Source organism: Rhipicephalus sanguineus, chromosome 3, assembly GCF_013339695.2.
Source record: "Rhipicephalus sanguineus isolate Rsan-2018 chromosome 3, BIME_Rsan_1.4, whole genome shotgun sequence".
Taxonomy (NCBI): Eukaryota; Metazoa; Arthropoda; class Arachnida; order Ixodida; family Ixodidae; genus Rhipicephalus; species Rhipicephalus sanguineus.
Window position 1 is genome coordinate 218189263 of NC_051178.1, and position 22275 is coordinate 218211537.

General features: G+C 47.6%; 1 protein-coding gene across 1 annotated transcript in view; it reads left to right on the forward strand.

Annotated features, from left to right (window-relative positions):
• The window catches only part of LOC119386306 (zinc finger protein 135), a 100040-nt gene that overhangs the window by 60861 nt on the left and 16904 nt on the right, over positions 1–22275 (forward strand). Inside the window, exon 5 of the mRNA XM_049414300.1 lies at positions 4238–4597. Coding sequence (XP_049270257.1) covers positions 4238–4597 — 360 coding nt within the window. The remainder of the gene's footprint in view (positions 1–4237; positions 4598–22275) is intronic.

Here is a 22275-nt window from a genome sequence, read left to right on the forward strand (position 1 = left end):
TCAAAGCTCCGTATCTCCGCCAACGGAGGAGGGTGGTCCGAACGGCGGTCGCGAGAACTAGCGGCGCTGCAGTCACGTCTTGCACCACTATCGGTGCGTCGTCTGCTGCCACGGCGTAATGCGGTGGTCCACCGCGCAGTTGCTCGCGGCAACTGCGCGGCAACTTTCTAATTGTACTAGTGGCAAACGCAAACATTTTTCGTTCTTCCAGTCGACGCTCGAGCATCTTATTTGCGGACTACTTAGGTGGATATGCATAAGGTCACCTGTATGCATTGGCCCGCGTGCGTTGCTCATTGATTGGCTAAGAATCGATGTTCGGTCTATATTTGAGCTGTCTACATTGCACTTTACTTTCAAGCATAGGAGTTTCAAAGCAAATGAGGGTTTTCAGTGTAACTTTTTTCATCATTACCGTTACAATTTTAGCCGCTGCCGTTTTCTCTAGACGAAGAATAACCTAACATGTTTGTAAAAGCCTTTATGGTGTACAAAGAAGGGTACTCACTCGAGATACAAAAAACATTCTAGAACAACAGTGATCATGTTGTCTGCAAGTTATTAAAAAAAAACTTTCTCGAAAAACATCACCAATGCTTTGCAATGTTTACAAGACACGTTTTCGCGACGGTTAAAGGGATGCTGACCCAAAATCGGAAAATTTTATGAGAACTCTGTAAATTAAATCTCAGTGTGTGATTACATTGAATAGATGTCCTCTCTCAGCAATTTTTTCAGCGGATAGTTGTATTTTCGGTGTTTTTGTGGGTGCGCGCTGAGCCGCCCGGCCGACTAGAGTTGCAAAAAGTGACGTCACAACACCCGTCTCGGACAGCCAGCTGGCCGGCCGCAGTCTCTCCAAACGCGCCGTAGGTAAACGGCACGGCATGAACACGAGTTCTGGTCCCTCCACCTGCGACAGATATACCTCCGACGATGAAGAGAGTTCGAACATGCCAAAAAACATAAGGCAGTTTTAGAATAGCGTACGCTAAGTTAGCAGTAGCGCTTGCGGCTCGCTATTTCCATCACTTAACGGGAGCCCGCAAGCAGTTAGTGTACGACGCATGCGTGGTTGCGCGAAAAGCCAACGCAAAGCTTTGCGTACGCTATTCTAAAACTGCCTATAATCGCTTACGGTTACGAGCATTCTGCGTCTAGCGACGAAGAGGAGCAGGTGGCCGTAGACGTGCTGGTGAGACAGCCCGGGCCAGTAAAATGGGAGGCTTTTCTCTAGCAAACTCAATGTGTAGTTGACAGTACCAGGTAAAATGATATTACATAGGATGCAAAATGGTTGGTTTCAGTTTGGGTAAGGCAGAAAAGCAGTTACTACGCCGGAATCGCAGTTTCTCGCTTGTGTTTACATATACGCTGTGAGTCTTCAAGCGCTGCACAGTTTCCTCCTGAGCGCGAAGCACGCCAGCTGCACAATTATTCAGCTGTGTGCTTACGGCAGATACTGTTACAGCCACGTTATAGAAGACAACTGATCGAATGTCAGTGTGATGCTACTCTCAGTCTCGATAGCATATAGGTAATCGCCTGCATTTCGTTTTGCTGTTCTATTTCTGGCGGCGCCTGCAAACTGGGCACTAGGCTTTGCGGGACGCCGTGCATTTTTTGGGGGATTTGCACCTTGGCCCCATACATTTTGGCTTTGAAATGTGGGGTGGAAGTGCTGGGAACAAGCGCGGCATGGCACCGGCCGCGAGTTCCCACTTTCCACGTGGGATCAAAACATCTTGTACCGCAACAACATGACAATAGTGCTTTACAATGTCGTCACTCTCAAAATGAACATCACAGTCCTTGCATTTCCCAGTAAGCTTTCTATCTTGGCGATGCAAAGCTTGTTCACACCTTTTGAATTGCGCAGGGTTTTTGGAGGTCTGAAGAAATGTCGTGAAGCGGAGTCGTCGTTGCGGTAGCCGCTCTTGCAGCCTGGCGCAAAGCAAGTCGGCATGCCGCACCGTGAATCTGCTCGTCCTCGTTACACTTCGTACATCATGCACGTGTCTTCGTACAAGACGCTAAGGCTGGTCAAGAAAAGTCGCAAAAATGACGAGCGAACAAAGCGCAGACGTAGCTGTAACCCACGTGTGCTCGTACGTCGCCGGCGCCGATCACAACAAGCGCCAGCCGCCAGCCGCGGGAGCTAGACGTGACTTCAGCGCCACTAGTTCTCGCGACCGCCATGCGGACCGCCTCTCCGGCGGAGCTTTTAAACTGAGTTTGTTCTAGTAATGTTGGCTTTGACCACCTGTTTGCACAGTATGAGCAAACCTAAGCAAGATATTTAATGCCGTGTCGACCGGTTGCACATCTATGGGAAAGCTCGAATAATGATATTTGATGAAGCAGCGCACAAAAGGACAAAATCACGCACACACAAAATGACACAAACACCTGTCATATCTGTGCAATCTTTTTTTTTTTTGTGTGTGTGTGGTTTTGTGGTCTTGATCACGTTCACTGCTGTCAGTGCGCATGTGCGTATTATTCTATATAAGGCGGATCTTTCGTCAATAAAGCATCAGTTGCAATAGAGCGCTTGCTTTTGTGTCATTTTATGTGTGCGTGATTTTGTCCTTTTGTGCGCTGCTTCATCAAATATCATGGCTCACCAACTAGCCCATCTGTACATATTAAGAAATCGCGAAAAGTTTTCCAGCGACATTTATTGCAACCCAGTCGTACGGGGCACTTTACATCATGGTTGTAAAATGTGCTCTATGGACATTGTAGTGAACATTCTAAATGATTTTTAATTATGAATGGACACCATGCTGTACGTCATTGTGCACTGTATGGGCAGCTTGAATTCCTTTTGTCAACTCCAGCACTTCAATGAAGAGAGGAAAATTTCCTGCTGAGCAAATTTTCTTCAACTGAAAGTGGAAATTTCAGCTGCAAATACGACTTCCCCAGTAGAACTGAAATACTTCCTGCTGGAAATGATTTTCCAGTTGGCAGTTATTTTCATATACAGCTGGAAATGCAATTTCAAGCTCGAAATTGTTTTAATTTCTAGCTTATGGAAAGACCATTTTCAGCTAGAAGTGGTTCTTATTCTCAGCCAGCTGGGAATGGAAAATTCGAAGCCTGGAGAACTGGACATTCGAGCGTGGTTTCCGACTTGTTTCGGCTGCTGGGAAACAAAGTTGAGCGCAGCAGCGGTGGGGATGAGCAGCTGTTGAGGTGTGTCCAAGCGGAGTTGAGAGCGCTATTCTCTCACTGAGTGCAACCACCAACTATTACACGTTTCTTATGGGGAAAATAAGTGGCTCAAGAGCCGACTGCGTTGACCTGTATTAAAGGGGTGCTGACACCAATTTCCAAAGCCGAGTTTATTCCGCCATACAAGTCTCCTGTATATAGAAATGGCTCCCAGCAAGTGTGAAGCTCAGTGAATGCTGATATGTTTGTTTTGACGGTTACATGGTGTACCTACTGAAATTTACACTAGCATGAGGTCTGGCCACAGTATCTCTCCCGGTCACTTCATGCACCAGCACAGCTAGTTGTTTTGACGTCGAGCACCAAGAGAGACAAAAAATGGCCACTTGCACGCTAGGGAGTACATTTAGCGGCCATGAAAATATCTTGCGCAAGCACGTGACGGGAAGCTCATACCGTGTTGCGACATCAGGGTCCAGTGAAACCGAAACTAGCTTTTAAACACATACTGTGATTAATTGTTCAGAGTGCAATCACACTTACCAGTACATTTTGTAGGCTCTTGAGGTCCCTAATTTAATGCAAGAGAACCACAACTGAAAATTTCCATGTCAATACCCTCTTAATGAAACTGCGATGTGCGTGTTCCCCCCCCTTTCACTTTTCACTTCTAAAGACTGCGATTTTGTAGCAGTGGCTTATCTGGGGCTGTTTAATTTCATGCATCGTCAGTGCTCATAAGAGCGATGCTCCGGGTCTGTTCTCGGTGGAAAACGCTGGTGATCTGAGCACATGATATTCAGGTTATTCAATTTTGAACACGTTAATGTCAACGTGCAGTTGCATTTGTGCTTACATATGCGAGGTTTGTTGTTGCCTAAATGCAACCGATGTGTCAGTTGTTGAGTTGCACAAAACTCCTGCCTGGTATATTGTGAGAAAGTTAGTGGAGACCAAGACCATATTGGAAAGGCATCACATTGTCTTTACGCGGTGGTTATGCTTACATTTTTGTGAATTCAGCTATCTCAAAACTCATGAAATTTTCTTTCTTCAGATGGAGCCCTGTGAGAAGAGCAGCGAGATCTGGGTGCTTGGCGACATAATCACAGTGGATGAGCAGGCTCACTGCATCCTGACCGAGCATGTGGCTGGTGCCAGCAGTACTGACACCGAAGCCCTTCTAGGGGGCCCCAAGCACGCATGTACCGACTGCGGCAAGGAGTTCACAACGGTGTTCCACCTTCGTCGGCATCGGCGTATTCACACGGGTGAGCGGCCCTATCCATGCAAGGTGTGTGGCCAGTGCTTCCGGCACAGCACATCACTCAAGGTGCACATGCGCCGGCACACTGGCGAGGAGCCCTTTCAGTGTGCTGTCTGCTCAAAGACCTTCAAGGATCCAGCTAACTTCAAGGTGAGTTCAAACAACTACCACCCCTAGCTGCTAGCTGGGGCCCATATGTAGTCATATGGGATTGAGCAAGAAAAGGATAACTGGCGATTGTAGATTTACTTTATAATAAGCTCCTTGGGAGCCAGTTACAACGCCATCTTGGACTGAGCTGCGCCCGTGCGAAGTACAGTAAAAGCTCGTTAATTCGGATTTCACGGGACCGGAAAAGACCGAATGCCCAATTATTGAAAGTATCAAGAAAACAATAAGCAAGTGTCTATTACATCAATGTGCTTTCATTTTCTTGGCGAATACGTAAGTGCAGCGCTTACTTTGCAAAAGAGCAGTGTAAGCCGCAATTTTCGTCATTCACGAATTCACAATGTGACCACAGCTCAAGGCCCCTGTTTCTTCACTTGTAACGGGGTCTGAAGCTAAGCTATGCTTTATTACGTGCCAACAACGCAATTGTGGATGGCGCCCATGCCTTTCAAAAAGCCTGTGGCCGTTTTGGCTGTCTGCAAACGCCGTTTTCGTTCCTTTGCATAGCTTTGCGCTCGGCGGACTCAGAAGATCGTCCGAATTAGAGATGTTGTGGCCAAATACGACCAAATTAACGAGAGAAAATTCTGTGACTCAGCTCACGCTTATGGGTCTTAATTTTATGCTTGCTTTCCTAGTAGTATGCAATAATCGCATAAAATACAGTGTGTGACACACAGTCACACTGGTGCAGTGAGTCTTGTGGCACTTTCAATGACGTTTGGCTCCTTTAGGTTAACTGCGGAACGAAGCCAGCTGCTGTCGAGAGTTTTCAACCGGATTGGGCTCGATAGCAATTGAAAGTGGCCATGCAGCACCTGCATTAAGTGTGCATGTATGTGATCACGGCCCACAACAGCTGAGAACTGTAAATGCACAATTCAACTGCACTCGAACATTACTGGTGTTGAACGTATGAAAGCTAAATTCAGTGAAGTGAACTGACACAAGCCATAGCATGCACTCTTAAATAAAACTGTTCGCATATTGCCAGCTCGATCATTATGTCGATATGAACGATTCCAGCATAGCTTCCTTGTTGCGTTTTACACATCATGGACAAATTTCGATGTCTTGCGGGTCTCATGCAGCCGGCACATGTGCTGACTGAGGCTGCCTGGACTAATACGTATTCATTGTACCTGTAAAGGTCTTGCGCATTGCTGTAGTTAGATAAAGAGAAATCTCGCTTTTGTTGAACGCAACACAATCCCTGTTTCTATAGCAACACCTGCTGCACAGGATGTGGTTACTAAGCACTTGTACAGAGACAGTGCAGCTGGTGCTTTATGGTTGCTTGCTGGGCTCGTGACAGCTCATGTAATGCAGAGGAAAATAGTGCTGTAGCTCTCCTCTATCATTGTCCCTTCCTTTGCGCTGTTACACGGATGCATAGGTCGTCGAAAAAATGTGGAGCTCACTCAAGAAATATATTTCCCGCTTCTGGCTCACTCGGACTCAGACTCACCAAAATTTTCTCTAACCGGACTCACTCGGACTCAGACTCACTAAAATTTTTCTCAATCGGACTTACTCAGACTCACCGAAATATTACTCACCTGGACTCATTCAGACTCAGACTCACGGCTTGATCTGAGTCTGAGTGAGTCTGGTGAGTCGACTCATGAGTGAGTTTGCCGACCTAAATAAAAGTTGGAGCTCACTCAGACTCACTCAAGGTATTTTCCTCTGAGGGCTCACTTGTACTAAGACTCACCAAAATTTTACTCATCTAGACTCACTTGGATTCAGACTCACTAAACCTTTTCTCAACTGCACTCACTCAGACTCACACTCACGGCCTGATCTGAGTCTGAGTAAGTCGCCTCATGAGTGAGTTTGCCAACCTATGCACGGATGTGGTGCTTTGCACTTCCCAATTTGTAAGGCTTATAGGCAAGGAATTTTATAACATAAAAAATTCGGCAGATCCCACGTACCGTGGGATTCGATGTTTGCGAAGCATGCGGCGGGTAGGTGACTGGTGTAACGCTTTTTAATGAGCGACACGTTACAAAATGACGCTGAAGATTTGTATAAATTTTATACGCACACATATATATGTTGAAGAGCCGCATATGTGTTATATAACCAGTTGTTCACGGTTGGGTAACGCTGCCAATGGCAAGGCCGGTATTACCAACACCAGAAGCGGAAAGCTGTTATGTAGTGCTTATACGTGTCCCGAGAACGCACGCACGTTTCACGATCCCGTGTGCATGTTTGCAAGAAGTTCTCGACAGTTCTTGAACAAGGGCATCATCGCCGTGATCAGTGAGCACCAGCAGCTGGAAATGACTTGTTATAGGATCCGGTCGTGATCGTGGTGACGAGGGGTCCATGTGTAGTGAAGTATGTGGTATAGTAGAGCTGTTGGAATTCGTGGATGCCTCGGTCATTTCGTCAAAAAATTGTCTGTCGACAGAGCCGGCGACATGTCGGAACCTGAAGCCACTCTTCGCGTTGGTGAGGTATAGGCCGTCGAGGCTAGTAGACCATAGTGCTACGTAGACCAACATCAGCGGATGGTGTTTGTCCTATTCCTAGACTACCTCGGCGTATGTGACCTACGTAGCCTAGTCTACAGAGCGGCTGTCAATCAATGTGTCATCATCCTCGGTCAGCATGAGGCCATCGCCCAGCCTCGTAAGAAATGAAGAGGACACTGCGTCGTTCTGGCGGACTAAGTGCACTTTACGGTGCGGTGATGTGGATATCATTTGTAACTTTCGTTAATGTATTCCTCCGGGGTCGAGCAATGCTTCAATATACATTGCTGAATCGTAGGAATAAAACGTAATGTTTATTAGACTGCTATAAAAGCGGAGCCAACGCTGGAACTACGGGCGTTAATCTGATATTACGCCTGTATCGTAGGAGTACACATCGTAGGAGTATCATGTAGTGTTTATTGCTTTCTTGTAAAATTAGATAGCCAGCACCACAACCACAGTTGACGTTGCATCGACATTACGCCTGCGTAGGCTGTTTTTCCAAACCATTTTATAGACCTGGCGTGGCTCAGTGGTAGAATACCTGATTGCCACGCAGAATACTTGGGTTCGATTTCTGCTGGGATCCTAATTTTCATTCTTTCAATTCGTTGAGTCAACACTGCGTATGTTGGTTTTCCTTAACGCTCTAGCATTTAAGTTACCAATGTCTGTTCTCGCCGTTCCTTGGTAGATATAAACTGTCAATCACCTGTGGCGCATACCCGTACACCGTGGCCCATGGTAAACGGGTATGTGCCACACGTGTCTAGTGGAAAGGGTTTGACGACGTACGCGACAGGATTTTAACGTTATTCATGTCATGACCCGGCAATCATATTCGTCAAAACCTCTTACCCTTCCATGCAAATTTTGGTCTACACAAAGTTAAGGAGGCGATCATAAGAGCACCTAGACGTAGGCGGCTAGATAGATAGATAGATAGATAGATAGATAGATAGATAGATAGATAGATAGATACGTAGATAGAAACGCTCAAAGTGCAAGAGGTTCGCTAAGAAATGCTTTGCATTTAAAAACATGCCCGATGCCTTCTCTTTTGACTAGACTTAAAGGGACACTAAAGGCAAATAACAATTTATGTCAGAATGAAAGCTCAACGTATGACAACGTCTAAAACGGCAGTATTATCAACAGCAGTGCCCTACTTACCGAGAAATTAAGCTAAATGTATCATACGATGAGCGCCACGAGCGGGATATTTTGGAAATGATCCCGATGACGTGAGAGAGTCCGACTACAATTAATCACTAGTAATCAAACTAGCTGCAATAAAAAAAGAACCTTCTGTGCATCCAGAGACATAATAAAATGCTGCTTGTTCGTTTCTGTTTGATTCATGGAAAAAAGAACCTATTTGGCATTGCCATGGGGAACAGCGCGCGTGTTTCAAAAGTTCCGTTTTTGCCGAACTGCGCTTCGCCCGGCGCCCTGCTTCGCTCATGCGGTCGCGTCTCAGTGGTAGTTTCGGTATCGTGTACTGCCGCGTGTGTTTTGCACACTCGTGAGAGTCGCTCTGACAGAAAGTTTGACAAAATACCGCATGCATGTGACGTTGCCGGATGCCCGAATGGTGCACGCCACCAGTGCACGCCACTGCGCAGTAAAGGCGGGCAACGTTGGGCACGGCAACAGTGACATGCGAAATACCGCTTTCAGGCGAGTGATTTGAAGTGTGCTAACGCGATGCGGACCACTAAAACGTGATTTTATTTCAAAATAAGCACTTCCTTGGCATAAAAGTAGCACTACGAGGTTTCTGGACCGCTATTTCAACAATCAACGTCGACTTAATATTTGCCTTTAGTGTCCCTTTAAGTTAAGCAGCGATTTTGATTGCAAGGCATGCATTAATAATCACAAATCGAAACGAATTAACAAGCATGTGTCTAATGACTGCCATGACACCACATCACAATGCAGGACTTTCATTCTTTGCTATTGCTACATCATCAGCTACTACCCTTTGGTTGGAGCTGCATGAAAGACTTACTACCAATTTCCTGCTTTGTAATGGCATGCACCCAAAAAAGATTTACCCCTTGGGGCCAGAACAGTGTTCTCCCCATGGTGGGTGGCAGCAGAAATTCCGCCCACCACTCCGCTTCACTGCTGCTGAAAGACCGCCCACTGCTCCGATCGACCCCTTTCAAATGTGTACTTGAGCAGCGAATACACAGCAGCTGCAAGCTGTGCCCTGGTTACCTAAGGAGGAGTCTTGAACAAGTGGTCCTGTGGTTTCAAAGATTGCCAGCCCCAGTGCCAGCGCTAGAACACAAGTGCCCTTGCTTCCGTTTTTTATGTGTGTCATAGATGCCAGAAATGCACGACCAGAAATCAAACGTGGATGTGTGTCGGTCGAAAAAGGGAAGTTTGAAAACTTGAAATTTCTGATATCTTTCCTTTCACCCTGCCCCCCTCCCCCCTCATGCTTTCATAATGTCCGCCCCTAAAAAAATTCTGGGGAAAAGTCTGGGCCAGAACGAGCAGTTACATTCTAGGGTTTACATGCCAAAATCATAATCTGATCAAACCCGCAATCATTTTGGAGACGGGTTGTCATGGGCCATATGCGGCAGCCACAGTAGTCACTTGTGGATATCGCTTGTGGCAATATTGTCACGTGGTTGTGACGCTGAACAAAGGAATCGCAGTCGCTAAAGATGAAACTCTTTATTGGGTGAACCTGTGCCCGGAAAAAGAACGACACTCAAACTGCAACGATATCGGCGAAGTCACTCATCAACCGTCAAATAATCTGATCAGCGCAAAGGCGCATCGGCATTTATACACGTGGCATCGAAGATTTCAAGCTTATTGTGGGTGGCCGCATTGGTTCCAGAATAGACTCTAGTGTTCACGTTGCGCCTTCAAGCTTATTAGAACAACTGAAAATAATCGGGAATGTTCGACATTCCGGTATGCTGCGTGTGAAACAGTGGTTGCGTGTGTTACGGGTCCCGTTACATGAAAATAGAAGAAGCGCGCATGTCATTGTTCTCTGAAAACGCATCGTCCCGATGCTGCAAAAGAGTAGGAATCCAAAGAAAGAAACGCATACATGAATATAGGAAAAGCACAAAAACAAGTGGGAATATAAAGTTCTGGAAGTTTACTAGAGTGCACAGAAAGGCTCATGGCGCACGACATCACATGCACAAGCTCGGGACCTGCCTGGCACCGCTGTGAGTTCATCATGCCCTCGGGGACAACTTTGTAGTTGAGGGCGCCGATACGTCAAAGTACCCTGTATGGTCTGAAGTACATCGAAGAAGCTTCTCGCTAAGTCCTCGTTGGTGTCCAGAGTCGCCGGGCTGGTATTCTATGAAGCGTCATCGAAAATTGTAACGGCGGCTGTCAGTCAACTGCTGAATCTTGATGCATAAGCAGGCGAACTTTCGGGCTTCTTCGGCACGCTGAAGGTAGAGCATAACATCCAGGTTGTCCTCGTCACTGACGGTCAGCAGCATGGCGTCAAGCGTTGTTGAGGGGCTCCTTCGGTAAACTACCTTGAATGGCTTCATATGCGCTGTTTCTTGCTTTGCATTGTTATAAGTGCAGCTTATGAACGTAAGGATGGTGTCCCATGTCTTGTGTTCGACGGCGACGTACATTGCCAGCATGTTGGCTAGGGCTTTATTTAGTCGCTCGGTGAGGCCATTCGTCTGCAGGTGGTAGGCAGTTGTCCGTCGGTGACTTGTCTAGCTGTGTTTCAAGATCACTTGCGTTAGGCCTGCTCTAAAAGCCATACCTTTGTCGGTGATGAGGACTTCTGGAGCGCCGTGACGCAGCAGGACGTTCTCAACGAAGAATTTCACTACCTTGGCAGCACTACCTTTAGGCAGGGTTTTGGCTTCGGCGTAGCGGGTCAAGTAGTCCATAGCTATGACGATCCACTTATTACAAGAAGTTGACATCGGAAATGGGCCCAGTAAGTTCATCCCAATTTGCTGATAGAGTCGTTGAGGTGGTTCGATCAGCTGAAGAAAGCCTGCTTGCCTTGTCGGCGGTGTCTTGCGTCGCTGGCAGTCTTGGCATGTCCTTATGTAGTGGACATCGTCGGCGGCCAGGTGGCCAGTGGTACTTTTGCTGTATTTTCATGAGCGCGTGGGAAACACCGAGGTGTCCAGCTGTCGAGTCGTCCTGTAGGGCTTGGAGGACTTCTGGTCACAATGCTGAAGCCACAACGAGAAGGTAGTTGACTAGGGCCGGTGATAAATTTTAAAAGGACTTCATTTTGTAACGAAAACGACGTCACTTCTTGTCTAAGTACGCTGAATACAACGGTTTTCTTACCTTCTAAGTATTCTGCCAGTGTCCTAAGGTCCGGCTCACTTCTTTGTTGTTCAAAGAAGTCATCGACACTGATGAGCCCCAGGAAGGTGTCTTCGTCACGATCATCATAGGGTGGCGGGTCAACAGGTGCGTGGGACAAGCAGTCAGCATCAGAATGCTTTCGGCCAGACTTGTAATCCACGGTGATGTCAAATTCCTGAAGTCTGAGGCTTCACCATGCGAGGCAACCTGAAGGCTCCTTCAGATTTGCTAGCCAACAAAAGGCGTGGTGGTCACTCCCGACCTTGAAGGGCCTGCTGCACAAGTAGGGGTGAAACTTCGATGTTGCCCAAATGATGGCAAGGCACTGCTTTTCTGTAGTCGAGTAATTTGCTTCCACCTTTGAGAGGAACCGGCTAGCATAACTTTGACCCTTTAAAGTCCACCCTTTCTTTGAACTAACACAGCACCAAGGCTTACACTAGTACTTGCGTCAGTGTGGATTTCGGTCCATGTGTCTTCGTCGAAGTGAGCAAGTATCGGCGGTGACTGAAGACGTCGTTTGAGTTCATGGAGTGCTCCTTTTGGGGTGTTCCTCATTTGAAATGGACGTCTGTGTTTGTTAGGTTAGTAAGTGGCTCGGTGATGCGGGAAAAGCGCTTTACCCTTTAATAGGCACACAGACAGAGAAAGCAGCATACCACCTTCTTGTCACCGGGTGGCGGGAATGTAGTGATGGCAGCAGTTTTCTGGGGGCACTCCTGCCCTGCTGATGACATGTCCTAGGAAGAGCAGTTCTTCGTATGCAAAGTGCCAGTTTTGCGGCTTGAGTGTAAGCCTAGATGACCTGATTTCTTGAAGGACTGTTCCAAGGTACCGGAGTTGTTCGTTAAAGCTTGATGTGAAGACGACAATGTCATCCAAGTAGACCAGACAAGTCTGCCCCTTCAAGCCTGCCATCACTGTGCCCATAACGCGTTGGAACTTTGCAGGTGCCGAGCAGAGTCCAAACGGCATGACCTTAAGCTCAAACAGGCCGTCTGGCGCGATGAAGGCGGTTTTGTCTCGATCCCTTTCGTCAACTTTAATTTGCCAGTAGCCATTCTTCAAATCCATCAACGAGAAATACCTTGTGTTGCACAACCAGTCCAAAGTGTCGTCTATCCGTGGGAGGAGGTACACGTCCTTCTTCACGACCTGGTTCAATTGATGGTAATTGACGCCGAAGCGCAGGGATCCAACCTTCTTCACTAATACTACAGGCGATGCCCACGGACTCTTAGGTGGTTGTATGGTGTTGTCAAGCAGCATCTTGTTGACATGTTCTTCTATGGCTTCTCGTTCTCATGTCGAAACTGGATAGGGACTCTGATGGAGTGCAGGAGCACTTTCTTTCGTTATGATACGGCGCTTCGCAAGTGGCATTTGTCCAATCCTTGACGAAGACGAAAAGCAGTCCTTGTACTTTTAAAGAAGGCTTCGGAGCTGTTCGTATTTGCAAGTGGGAAGGCTTGGGTTGACGTTGAATGTTAGTTCAGGTGTTCGGGTTACCATAGCAGCCTCGGCAGCATACGAGAATGCGATGGCATTGCTGACGGCCACAATTTCTTATAGCTACACAATCGCCATGCCCTTGTTGAGGTGTTTGTTCTCTTGGCTAAAGTTCATCAGTATCACATTTTCTTTTCCTTCATGTAATCGAGCAATTCCGCATGCGACACAAATTTCATGGTCTCTAAGCAGTTGTCACTCTCGATAATGCCTTCTACCTATGTCAGCTGGTGTTTTCGTGCTGACTTCTATAGGCCTCCAACGCTAAAGTTTGCGCAGCGCGGTCCACCGCCCCAGCGGAGAGAGGGGAAAGCTCCGGTAGCTCGGACGGGTCGCTCTTGCTTGGTTTTCCCATTGCGCGCGCGGAGAACGTGCTCCCCGGGGCTTTTATCTCGCATTTTTCACGCTATGGGTGCCGTTCCTTCGTCGTACTCGAAAGCAGGCACGCAGTCCTGCTGCATTGTGAACTGTCACAAACGTTTAAAAATGACGAAGGGCCGAAAACTGCCCGTCAAGTTCTACCGTTTCCAATGCAAGCAGTGCGAGGAGCAGAGGCATCGAGAGTGGATTATGGCAGTTCGCCGCGATGCTTTCGCGGTCTTGTCACCTTGAAGCAATTTTTGTCGTACACAGTATTACTAACTATTAACGGGGAGAAACGCGATGATCGTGCTCATTTGAAAGGGAAGTGCGTTTGTGAACCGAAGCTACAACAAATAGACAGCCGCTGTACGTTTCGAGATTGCGCGCTGGCTTTTCGAGTCAACCATTTGTAATGTGACAGCAGCGGAGCATGTGGGCTTATTACACCACAGTTTAAATAACGTACCGTGAGTACTAAGTGTTTAATTCAGCTGATTGCAGTACATTTCCCGTCGCGGCTCCCTGTAAACAGAATTAAGCTGCATGTTTGCACTGAGCGTTTACATTGGCCTTGCATACGACACGCCGTGATTGCTTAGCAGGCTGAAGTTTTGCGCTGCTAATATCGTGGTCATGGGTTCGATTCACGCATGCGGCAGCTGCATTTCTATGGGAGCGAAATGCAGTAACAACGGCGTACTTAGATTTACGTACACGTTAAATAACCCCAGGTGGCCGAAATTAATCCGAAGTCCCCCACCAAGGCGGCAATTAAATTTTCGGTGGCTTCGCGAATTCAGATGCGCTTATCATTGGGCACAAATCTCGGCATAATCATAAACATGCGTAATCTCAGTGGGTATTGTATAGTATCGGGCGTAGCGAGAAATTTTTTTTTGGGGGGGGGGGGGGGGGTGCGCAACCATACTTTATGTTCGTGCGTGCGTTTGTATGTGTGCGTGTACATATGCGCAAGCAAAATTGAAAACTTTCGGGGAGGGTTTGAACCCCCCCAACCCCCCCCCTTCCCTGGCTACGCCCCTGTATAGTATGATGCTGACCAAGCGAGCTGTCGAAACAACCAAAGCGACGTTAGAATAAGCGAACACTGTGCGTGATCAGGCGTCGATATTATTCGAAATGAAACACGCCTCTGCAAGAAACATGCATGGTCGAAGTGGGCATGAATTTTTTTTTTTGCGCGTATCATTATGCTGTCAAAGGGAGCTCTAAAAAAATCCAAGGTGACATTAAACTTGCGATCCGACGTTGTTATCATTCGATGCAAACCTCGGCAAAAGTGAAACTCCCACGAAACTGAACACTGCGCATTGCGATGCAGCCAGTGAATCAACAGGACAGATGTAAATTTATGCACTTCACACTGAGCTCATAATAAATTTAAAGCCGCACGACAAACTTGGCATCCATGCAATCGAAAAGTTGTCAATAGAAAACGCACGCGAAAGCGTGCTGGATGTTTGCTGACAGCTCCGAGTAGACACGACTGCCGCAACGAATGTGCGTTTTACCGGTAACATAATTACAGAACTCGCGCAGTCACCTCCCTACTCATGTCAAAGAAATGTGCCCGTTCAGCATCGGCACGCACGTAGCGCTCGCACAAACAGCATCGCCCTTGACGACATGCTCGGTCCCGAAAAGGTGGTCGATCAACCGTCCTCCTCTGGTGAGATTCCCACCGTGAAAACGTTTTTTCCATCTCTGGGATCTTTCTAAACCTTCAGAGGAAGCGACACGTGAAGCTGCACGTGCACGGCGAGCAGAGAACAGCGTGTGCAGGGTGCGGGAACGTGCTGAGACAGCGCAGTCAGAAGGCAGGTGCGGGTAGAGAAGCGACCGGTTTTTGCAAGAAAGGCGGCGAAACGCGTGCGACGCAGCGCCCCCTGGCTAAAGTGTTCTAGAAAGGGGTAGTGGGCTGACTGGAGGCCGTGCACTGACGCACTTTATGTCTCACCTGGTAGATGGCGCCACCACCACCTGCAATGTAAGCCACGCGTTGTTGCCCTCAGCGCGAAGGTTAGTTTGCCAGCGCTTCAAGCACAAACTACTCTTGTGCAACCCCTGTACATAGCCATTTTCGTTGCTTTTCTTTCTTTTGCGTGAGCATATTCTTGCTTTGGCCGTCGTTCTGGCGCATGAAGTATCGCTAAACATGAGCGCGTCATCAGCGGGCGCCGGATGCAATATATGCCAACGTTTATAGAACCAGGTCAGTTGCAAAACTAAGCGATGTTGCGCGGCGCCGCCGCCATCAGCGACAGATGTGGCGCTGCTGTCGCATCAGGATTCACTCGCTCTACTCTCTTCAGCCGGCGTTGCGGCGCGTCAGTATTCGTGGGGGCTGCTTAATTCTGCGTGAGCAGTTTTGCGCTTTCTATTGTGCTTCGGATGTGCTGCGTGTCTTCACCATGCCGACATGTGTTCCCGGCTGTACGAGCGGTTACAGGAATTCTGTGGGAAAATTGTAGCGCAAAACAAGACAAGGACCGACAAAGAACACGGGACGTATTCTTTGCCGGTCCTTGTGTTGTACTGCGCTACAATTTTCTCACAGAAGTCATGAACCAACTAGTCCAAGAAAACGTTTTGCTAGGTTAGAGGAAATCCGAGACACCACGACATTCCTTTTGGGCGTAGGGTTCTTCAATGAAGGGAGTCGGGAAGGGAGGTGGGGGGGGGGGGTTGTTTCTTCATTGTTTCGGCCTCTTCAGCTGGCTACGTGCTGCTCGCAACACTTCCTCCTGCTGGAGAATGTACCCGTAAAAGTTGTCGCGCTGCGCACAGAAGTACAGTTAAGTAACCAAAGCCCTTCGCAGCCACCGCTGTACCACCGCAACATTGCTTCGTGCGTGGTATTCGTGAGATCTTCGTGTTCTGGAGCGTGACGCGCGGTGTCGGGTGTGCGTTGGATCACAAAAATCTCTATCTGGACGGTCCGGAATAAATCCTGGACATACAGCTGTCCCGACAGGTACGGCTCGGGACGCTGTATGAAAAGTCGCGACAGTCCCACGAAATTCGAGAAAGTTCGTAACCTGTTTGTGCCCCGCGTGACCCTGACCAGCGAGCGGCGTGGAATCGCGCCATTTCTCGATCGTGGGGACAAGAAAGTGCCCGGCATATCACGTGTATGTGATATGCACTTTCATGAGGAAGATATATCCTGAAGACTTTCGCTCACATGGTCAATGGGAATTAAGGATGCAATCGCCAGCGGAAAAGAGCCTCGTTGAAGGATGCGCCCCAAAGATATTCTCGAACTTACCTTGATTTGAGTGATCCTAAAAATTGTGCGGTAAATAATTTTTTACAATTAATTAGAGCTGTTTTGTTAAGGTTTAATGCCTGAGACTGTAAATAAGTTGTGCCGTTTGTGTGCATCACACCATACGTGCAATATCTGAAAAATTGTTTCTCTGCATTGCGTGCGTAAAATAAATACAATTTTTCTTTATGTAGCAGGACTGAAATTGTGGCGTGCAGTACACACACGGCGATTTTACCACTCGATAACTGCAAGTAACGACAGCCGCGATACATAGTGAAAACTCCGCACTTCAAAAAAGTTAAATTGAAGAATTATTGGAAAGAAAACAACGCAAAAAAAAAGACGAAGCACCAGAAAAAAGGATTACACAAACAACCGCGCTGACTTGCAACAAAGATTCATTCGTTAACACCGCGCAATACTTGCACAGTCCAAAACGAAAAGACAGAAGTACCAACACGCCGAAGCATCCACTAAAGCTAAAGAATTTACGCTACGGGAATGCGGCATATATACTGATTCATATGTTACGCTATCAAGCATCAGTTATCGTGGGCAGTCTAGAAAGCCATAGCTTAACTGACTTTACCTTTCCGCTGCTAAATATTACTCAGTTTTACGTTGCAGCGGCAGCGCAACGGAAAATCTCGATAATTACAGTCGGTGAGTAAACAACGGCGCCCTTTCTGAACGGCTGCCGCGGCGTCTTGCCACGCAGACTACGTGTTTTCGTCTGCTAGCGGAAGCTTGTTGCGCCGCCAGCGCCACCAAACCGGAAGCTGCCCCGGCGCCGCGCGACGGGTTGGCTGACGCGGGGAGTTTTGCAACTTACCTGGTTCTATAAACGTTGATATATGCTGTAAACCGCCAGTCTTTGTATTGCAGTAGCGAGCTCTCGCTTAAAAAAAAAGATCTCGCAGTTTTATTGCGTTTAGATAATTAATTAATTTATGGGGTTTTACGTGCCAGAACCACTTTCTGATTATGAAGCACGCCGTAGTGGAGGACTGCGGAAATTTCGACCACCTGGGGTTCTTTAACGTGCACTGACATCGATTGCCTTTAGATAAAAGAGACTAATATTTTCATGCTAGCGTTTGTACTCGGTAGTCTCTTTAGTGAGGTCGTACTCTCACTAAATAAAACAATATTACTACAAACTTAAGCACCTTACGCGCTCTCAGTTGATATATTCTCCTGAAAAGTGCAAGAAAATGTGTGGGAGTGCACAGCAGGAAAGACCTATCCTAATCATGCCCAAAGAATAAAAGACCGAAAGTAAGGGTAGACCATGCAATCAGATTTTGCTTCTTGAAGACCCCTCACATGCTGGAAATTATATTTGTGTAAGAAATTGCATGCAAACACCGCTATCAGTTGAGTGCAAAATTCAGTTAGCAATTCTGCTGACACTATAATATGCCTCAAAGGTTCATATGCACTCTTTTCTACAGAACTATTTGTCCGCACTCCCGTATTTAGAAAAATGAATTTGTAATGAAGGTGTGGAAAAATGTAGACAACAATCGTTCGCGGAAATAAGTGAAAAGTTTATTTGGTGGGGCAGCAAAATGACCTTATATACTCCACAAAAGCCATGCGTATCAATCACTTTCATTTTTTTTAAAGTGAAAACAGATGGAAAAAAGCTGAAATAGCTTGAAGAGGGCCTTGCCCCATTTTGTACTTATCAGCGTGTGCGGCAAAAAGCATGTCTCCTAAAACAGCCCAATAGATGCTAGAAAAATACTCACAAAGAGACGCTAAATATTTTCAATAGCATACTTAGCATAGCATAAATTTAAAAAGTTCACAAAAGCACATGAATACTCAACACATATTGTTCACACAATAAGTGAAGACACTGAATCAGAAGAAATACTAAAAAAATGACAAATAATAGACACATTTCCATTCAAACACGTGCATTTTTATACAGATCTACTGACGTTCTGGTAGATCATATTAATCGCACTGTTGATGGTACGTTAAGGACCAAAGCCACCATTCACAATTGAATTAAGGGTTTATTGCTATAGTATGCATGGCGAGTGGCAATTAACATACTATCTTGCTTGTTTTTCAAATCTGGCATTTTCTTGTATTTGGGTCAGTGAAACAGAAAAAGAATATTCAGAGAAGATTCATACTTCAAGTTTAACCTACACTTGTAAAACCTAAATGCAGGAACAATAATAAAATTAAAAAAATCTTCTATAGCAAGGAAAAAAAATTTAAGTGCAGCGGCTTATCTTGAAGTGCTTTGCTTTTTGGCGTTTTCCTGCTCTGTCTGTGTTTAGCCCCTTAATGTAAAAATGAAGTCGCGTAACAACATAGAATTGGATTATTTTTTGAGAGAGCATTGAGGCATGGCTTCGGCACCCAACCTCTTGCCAAAGCCTTGCTTTCACAGTGGTCAGCACATCTAAAATGCTGTCTGCACGGAGTTCTTCACATGAAAAGCAGCCCGTGAACAAGCCTTGCTACCAATCTACATTATTCACAACTACAGGAACTGAAAAATGAAACGTATTGACGAAGCAATGCTCGGCCGAAAACCTGCAGCGACGACGAAACACAGCAGCAGCCCTACAGCAGCGGGGCGAAGGCTCCCATTGCTGACGATGGTAGCGCCGCCACGCGGGCACTCAGGAAAACGAAAACTCGTTTACATTTTTTGCGCCGCGGCAACGTACCCTCTCCCCGGAGAGTGGGCTCACTACCCAATATTCTAGAACACTATACCCTGGCCGAGCTTGGGAGGCCTATAATGACGGAATCGTCACTTGATCCTCGAGCACGTTCAAGGAACGGTCACGCAGGTCGGTATCCAGCAGGGTTGGTTTGTTCATTGATAGCATTATTGACTTGGTTCTTAAGTTGATGACTGTGCCGTGTAGGTTTAATCCCTCGAGCATTGCTTCAGGACAAGCTTGCTTGTAGGATAAGTCCGATTATTAATCATGACTCTTGCTGTGCAGATTCCAGCTGGCATTATTAGGTAGCCTCCAGCTGTGCAGATTGCGGGGCCTTGCCAGGTGGTCTTTAACTTTCCTCAACTTCATAGTGAAAGGCCCACTGATCATAAAGTAGTCGGCGTCAGTATCGACTAGAGCGACGATGTGGCTGTCGATCAGCACGTCGAGGTCACTAGTTTGTTGTCTGGCGTTACGATTAGGTCGCAGGGTCCAGGGGCGTATCCAGGGCGGGGGGGGGGGGGGGGGCACACCGGGCCCGTGCCTCCCCCCTCCCCCGAAATTTTTTTCCCCATGAGATACAGAGGACAAAATGACACTCGACCCCACTTATCTGCCCCGACCCTATGTCGGATGAAGGAGGTGCCCCCCCTGAAAAAAAATCCTTCCTATGCCACTGCCGGTGTCAGATCATGATTGCGTCGGCTTGTTCAGTTGCTGGTACATCGAGTCGTCAAATCTTCTTTCGGTGGCGAGGTTCAGTCATCAGGGTTGGGCTAGCGGAGTGTTCTGAAGATTTCGTTGCAGTGGCATTGACGGCAGTGAAGCTGGGTTGTAGGCAGAAATCTTTCGGGGAGAGGTGGGGGGCCACCTCCTTGAAGTGGGGGTCGGGCAGACAGATGTTGTTGAGTCATTTCGTGCTCTGTATGCCGTGGCAAAAAAAAAAAACAATTCGGGGGGTGGGAGGGGCACGTGCGTGATGTGTTACCCTCTGGCTACACTACTACTGCGGCGGAGGGATATGGGCTCGCGCATCGGCCGCAGGCAGGGCTGGCGTGCTGCCGCTGTTTCGGTGATGTGCAGTGATTTTCGGCGACGTGCGGTGACGTGACGGAGAACGGGAATGTCGTCAGATTGTCCACTGCGATATCCTGCATGGTAGTCCGCGATGTCACGTGGTCATTCCCCGCTCTGTGGACGTGACGCGTTAAAGGGGCCCTGCAACACCTTTCTTAGTTATATTGGAATAGTCTCATTATTGACGTATGACTCCTCAAGAGTCATATGCCGCAAAAATTTTTCGAATCCGTCAAGTCTAAGTGGTGTTACCAAATTATAGAGATCACGTTCCGCAGCTTTCTCCCTCAACTCAACGCAGCGAGCGCGCGGAAAGCTGCGCGCGGCGTGTAGGGAGGGAGGGCGGAGGTGCGAGGAGGCAACGTCAGCGCCGGCGGCATTTTTTTCTTCATTTTTTTCTCTCTGGCGTCTCGGCGCAACCACGTGGGCTGTGGCGCCACTTCCGGTCGGCTCGCGCGGTCGTCGTCGAGCGGCGGAGCCCATGGCACCGTGTATCGCGCGTGCTTGAAAACTGCGAGTCGGTTTGGTAATGTTGGGTGTGCACTGCCGTAGTGTTTTCATCGCTCTGCAAACCATGGACGCAAATTTGCGTGCGCGTTTGGAACGAATGGCAGCTGAGATGGGTTTCGACCCACACTCCGATACACCGCCTCGTCGCACTGCTCGCGCTTGAATCGTATTCAACACGGCAAAGCTGCGTGCACCCTTCTCCCAGTGGCGGTACTTCGATGCTGTTTGCTCTTCGAATGCGGGCGCACAGCGAGTGCGGGCTGACAACAAAGAACTAAAGACTAGAAGAAAGGATCGTGGGGCATCGGGCCGGCGCGGACCCATCCTCCGGCTGTCTGCAGCTACCGTGAAAATGCGAGTCTGCTTGGTTGCTGTAAAGTCCCTAGATTTGTCCAGGGAAAAATCTAGGGACTTTAGGTTGCTGTGTCGCGGTTTCTCGGGAACCTGAGACTACGGGGACGATACGCCGAGGTACGGCTCTATGACATACTGAACAGACAGCGAACGGGACTCTCGCCATACAGCGAACACAGGTATCCTACGCTAGCCGGCGCCAGCATTGTTATCGGAGAAATGCTGCACCGCTGCCTCGGTCGGTCGTGAGAACGTCCCAACGATGCAGTTTCCAGCTGACGAGGCAACACTCGAACGGCTGCCACTCTCAACGGCAACCGGCGATGGTCAAAAGCACAGAAATATTCATGATTTCGGCACTGCACATGGTGAAGAAAACGCAACCACGCAACTACGAGCAGACGAGCTGTCGGTGAAACCGAAAGTGCTAATATTAATGTTTGTTCGGTGTTTTAACGGCATAACACAATATAAACATACATATTATCTACTTATTGAACTCAAAATTAACAACTAAGGTAATAATGAGGGTGTTATCGTGATTCAGCCAATGGTGGAACTGCCGACAATCGCGTCATATATTGCGGACTAATACATCATTTGTCGAGAGAAGAGGGAGCGATTTTCATCTGACTTTGAGAATTTATTGTAAATTCCAGGCCGCTCGCTTCGCTATAATATTTGGCTCGCGTGTTCTCGGGAGCCTCGACTACCGATTGGCAGCGCTTTTTGACCCTGCTCAAAAAGTGTTGCAGGGCCCCCTTTAAGCCACACAGTCCCAGCTCATGGTACTGGCAGCGGCGGTTTGTGTGACCTGCCTCCCTACAGTGGTAGCAGAGCAGGCCTTTCGTGTCTGCTTGATGTGTTAGACTTGGTTCATGGCTTTTCGTAGGTGTCCGGAACATGAAAGAACCAGCACTTCACCAGATGTCACTTGGTCGTGGTGGTGAACAAAGCAATCACAGCCAGTAAAGATGAAACTCTTTATTGGGCAAACTTGTGCCTGAGAAAAAAAAAAACGACTCA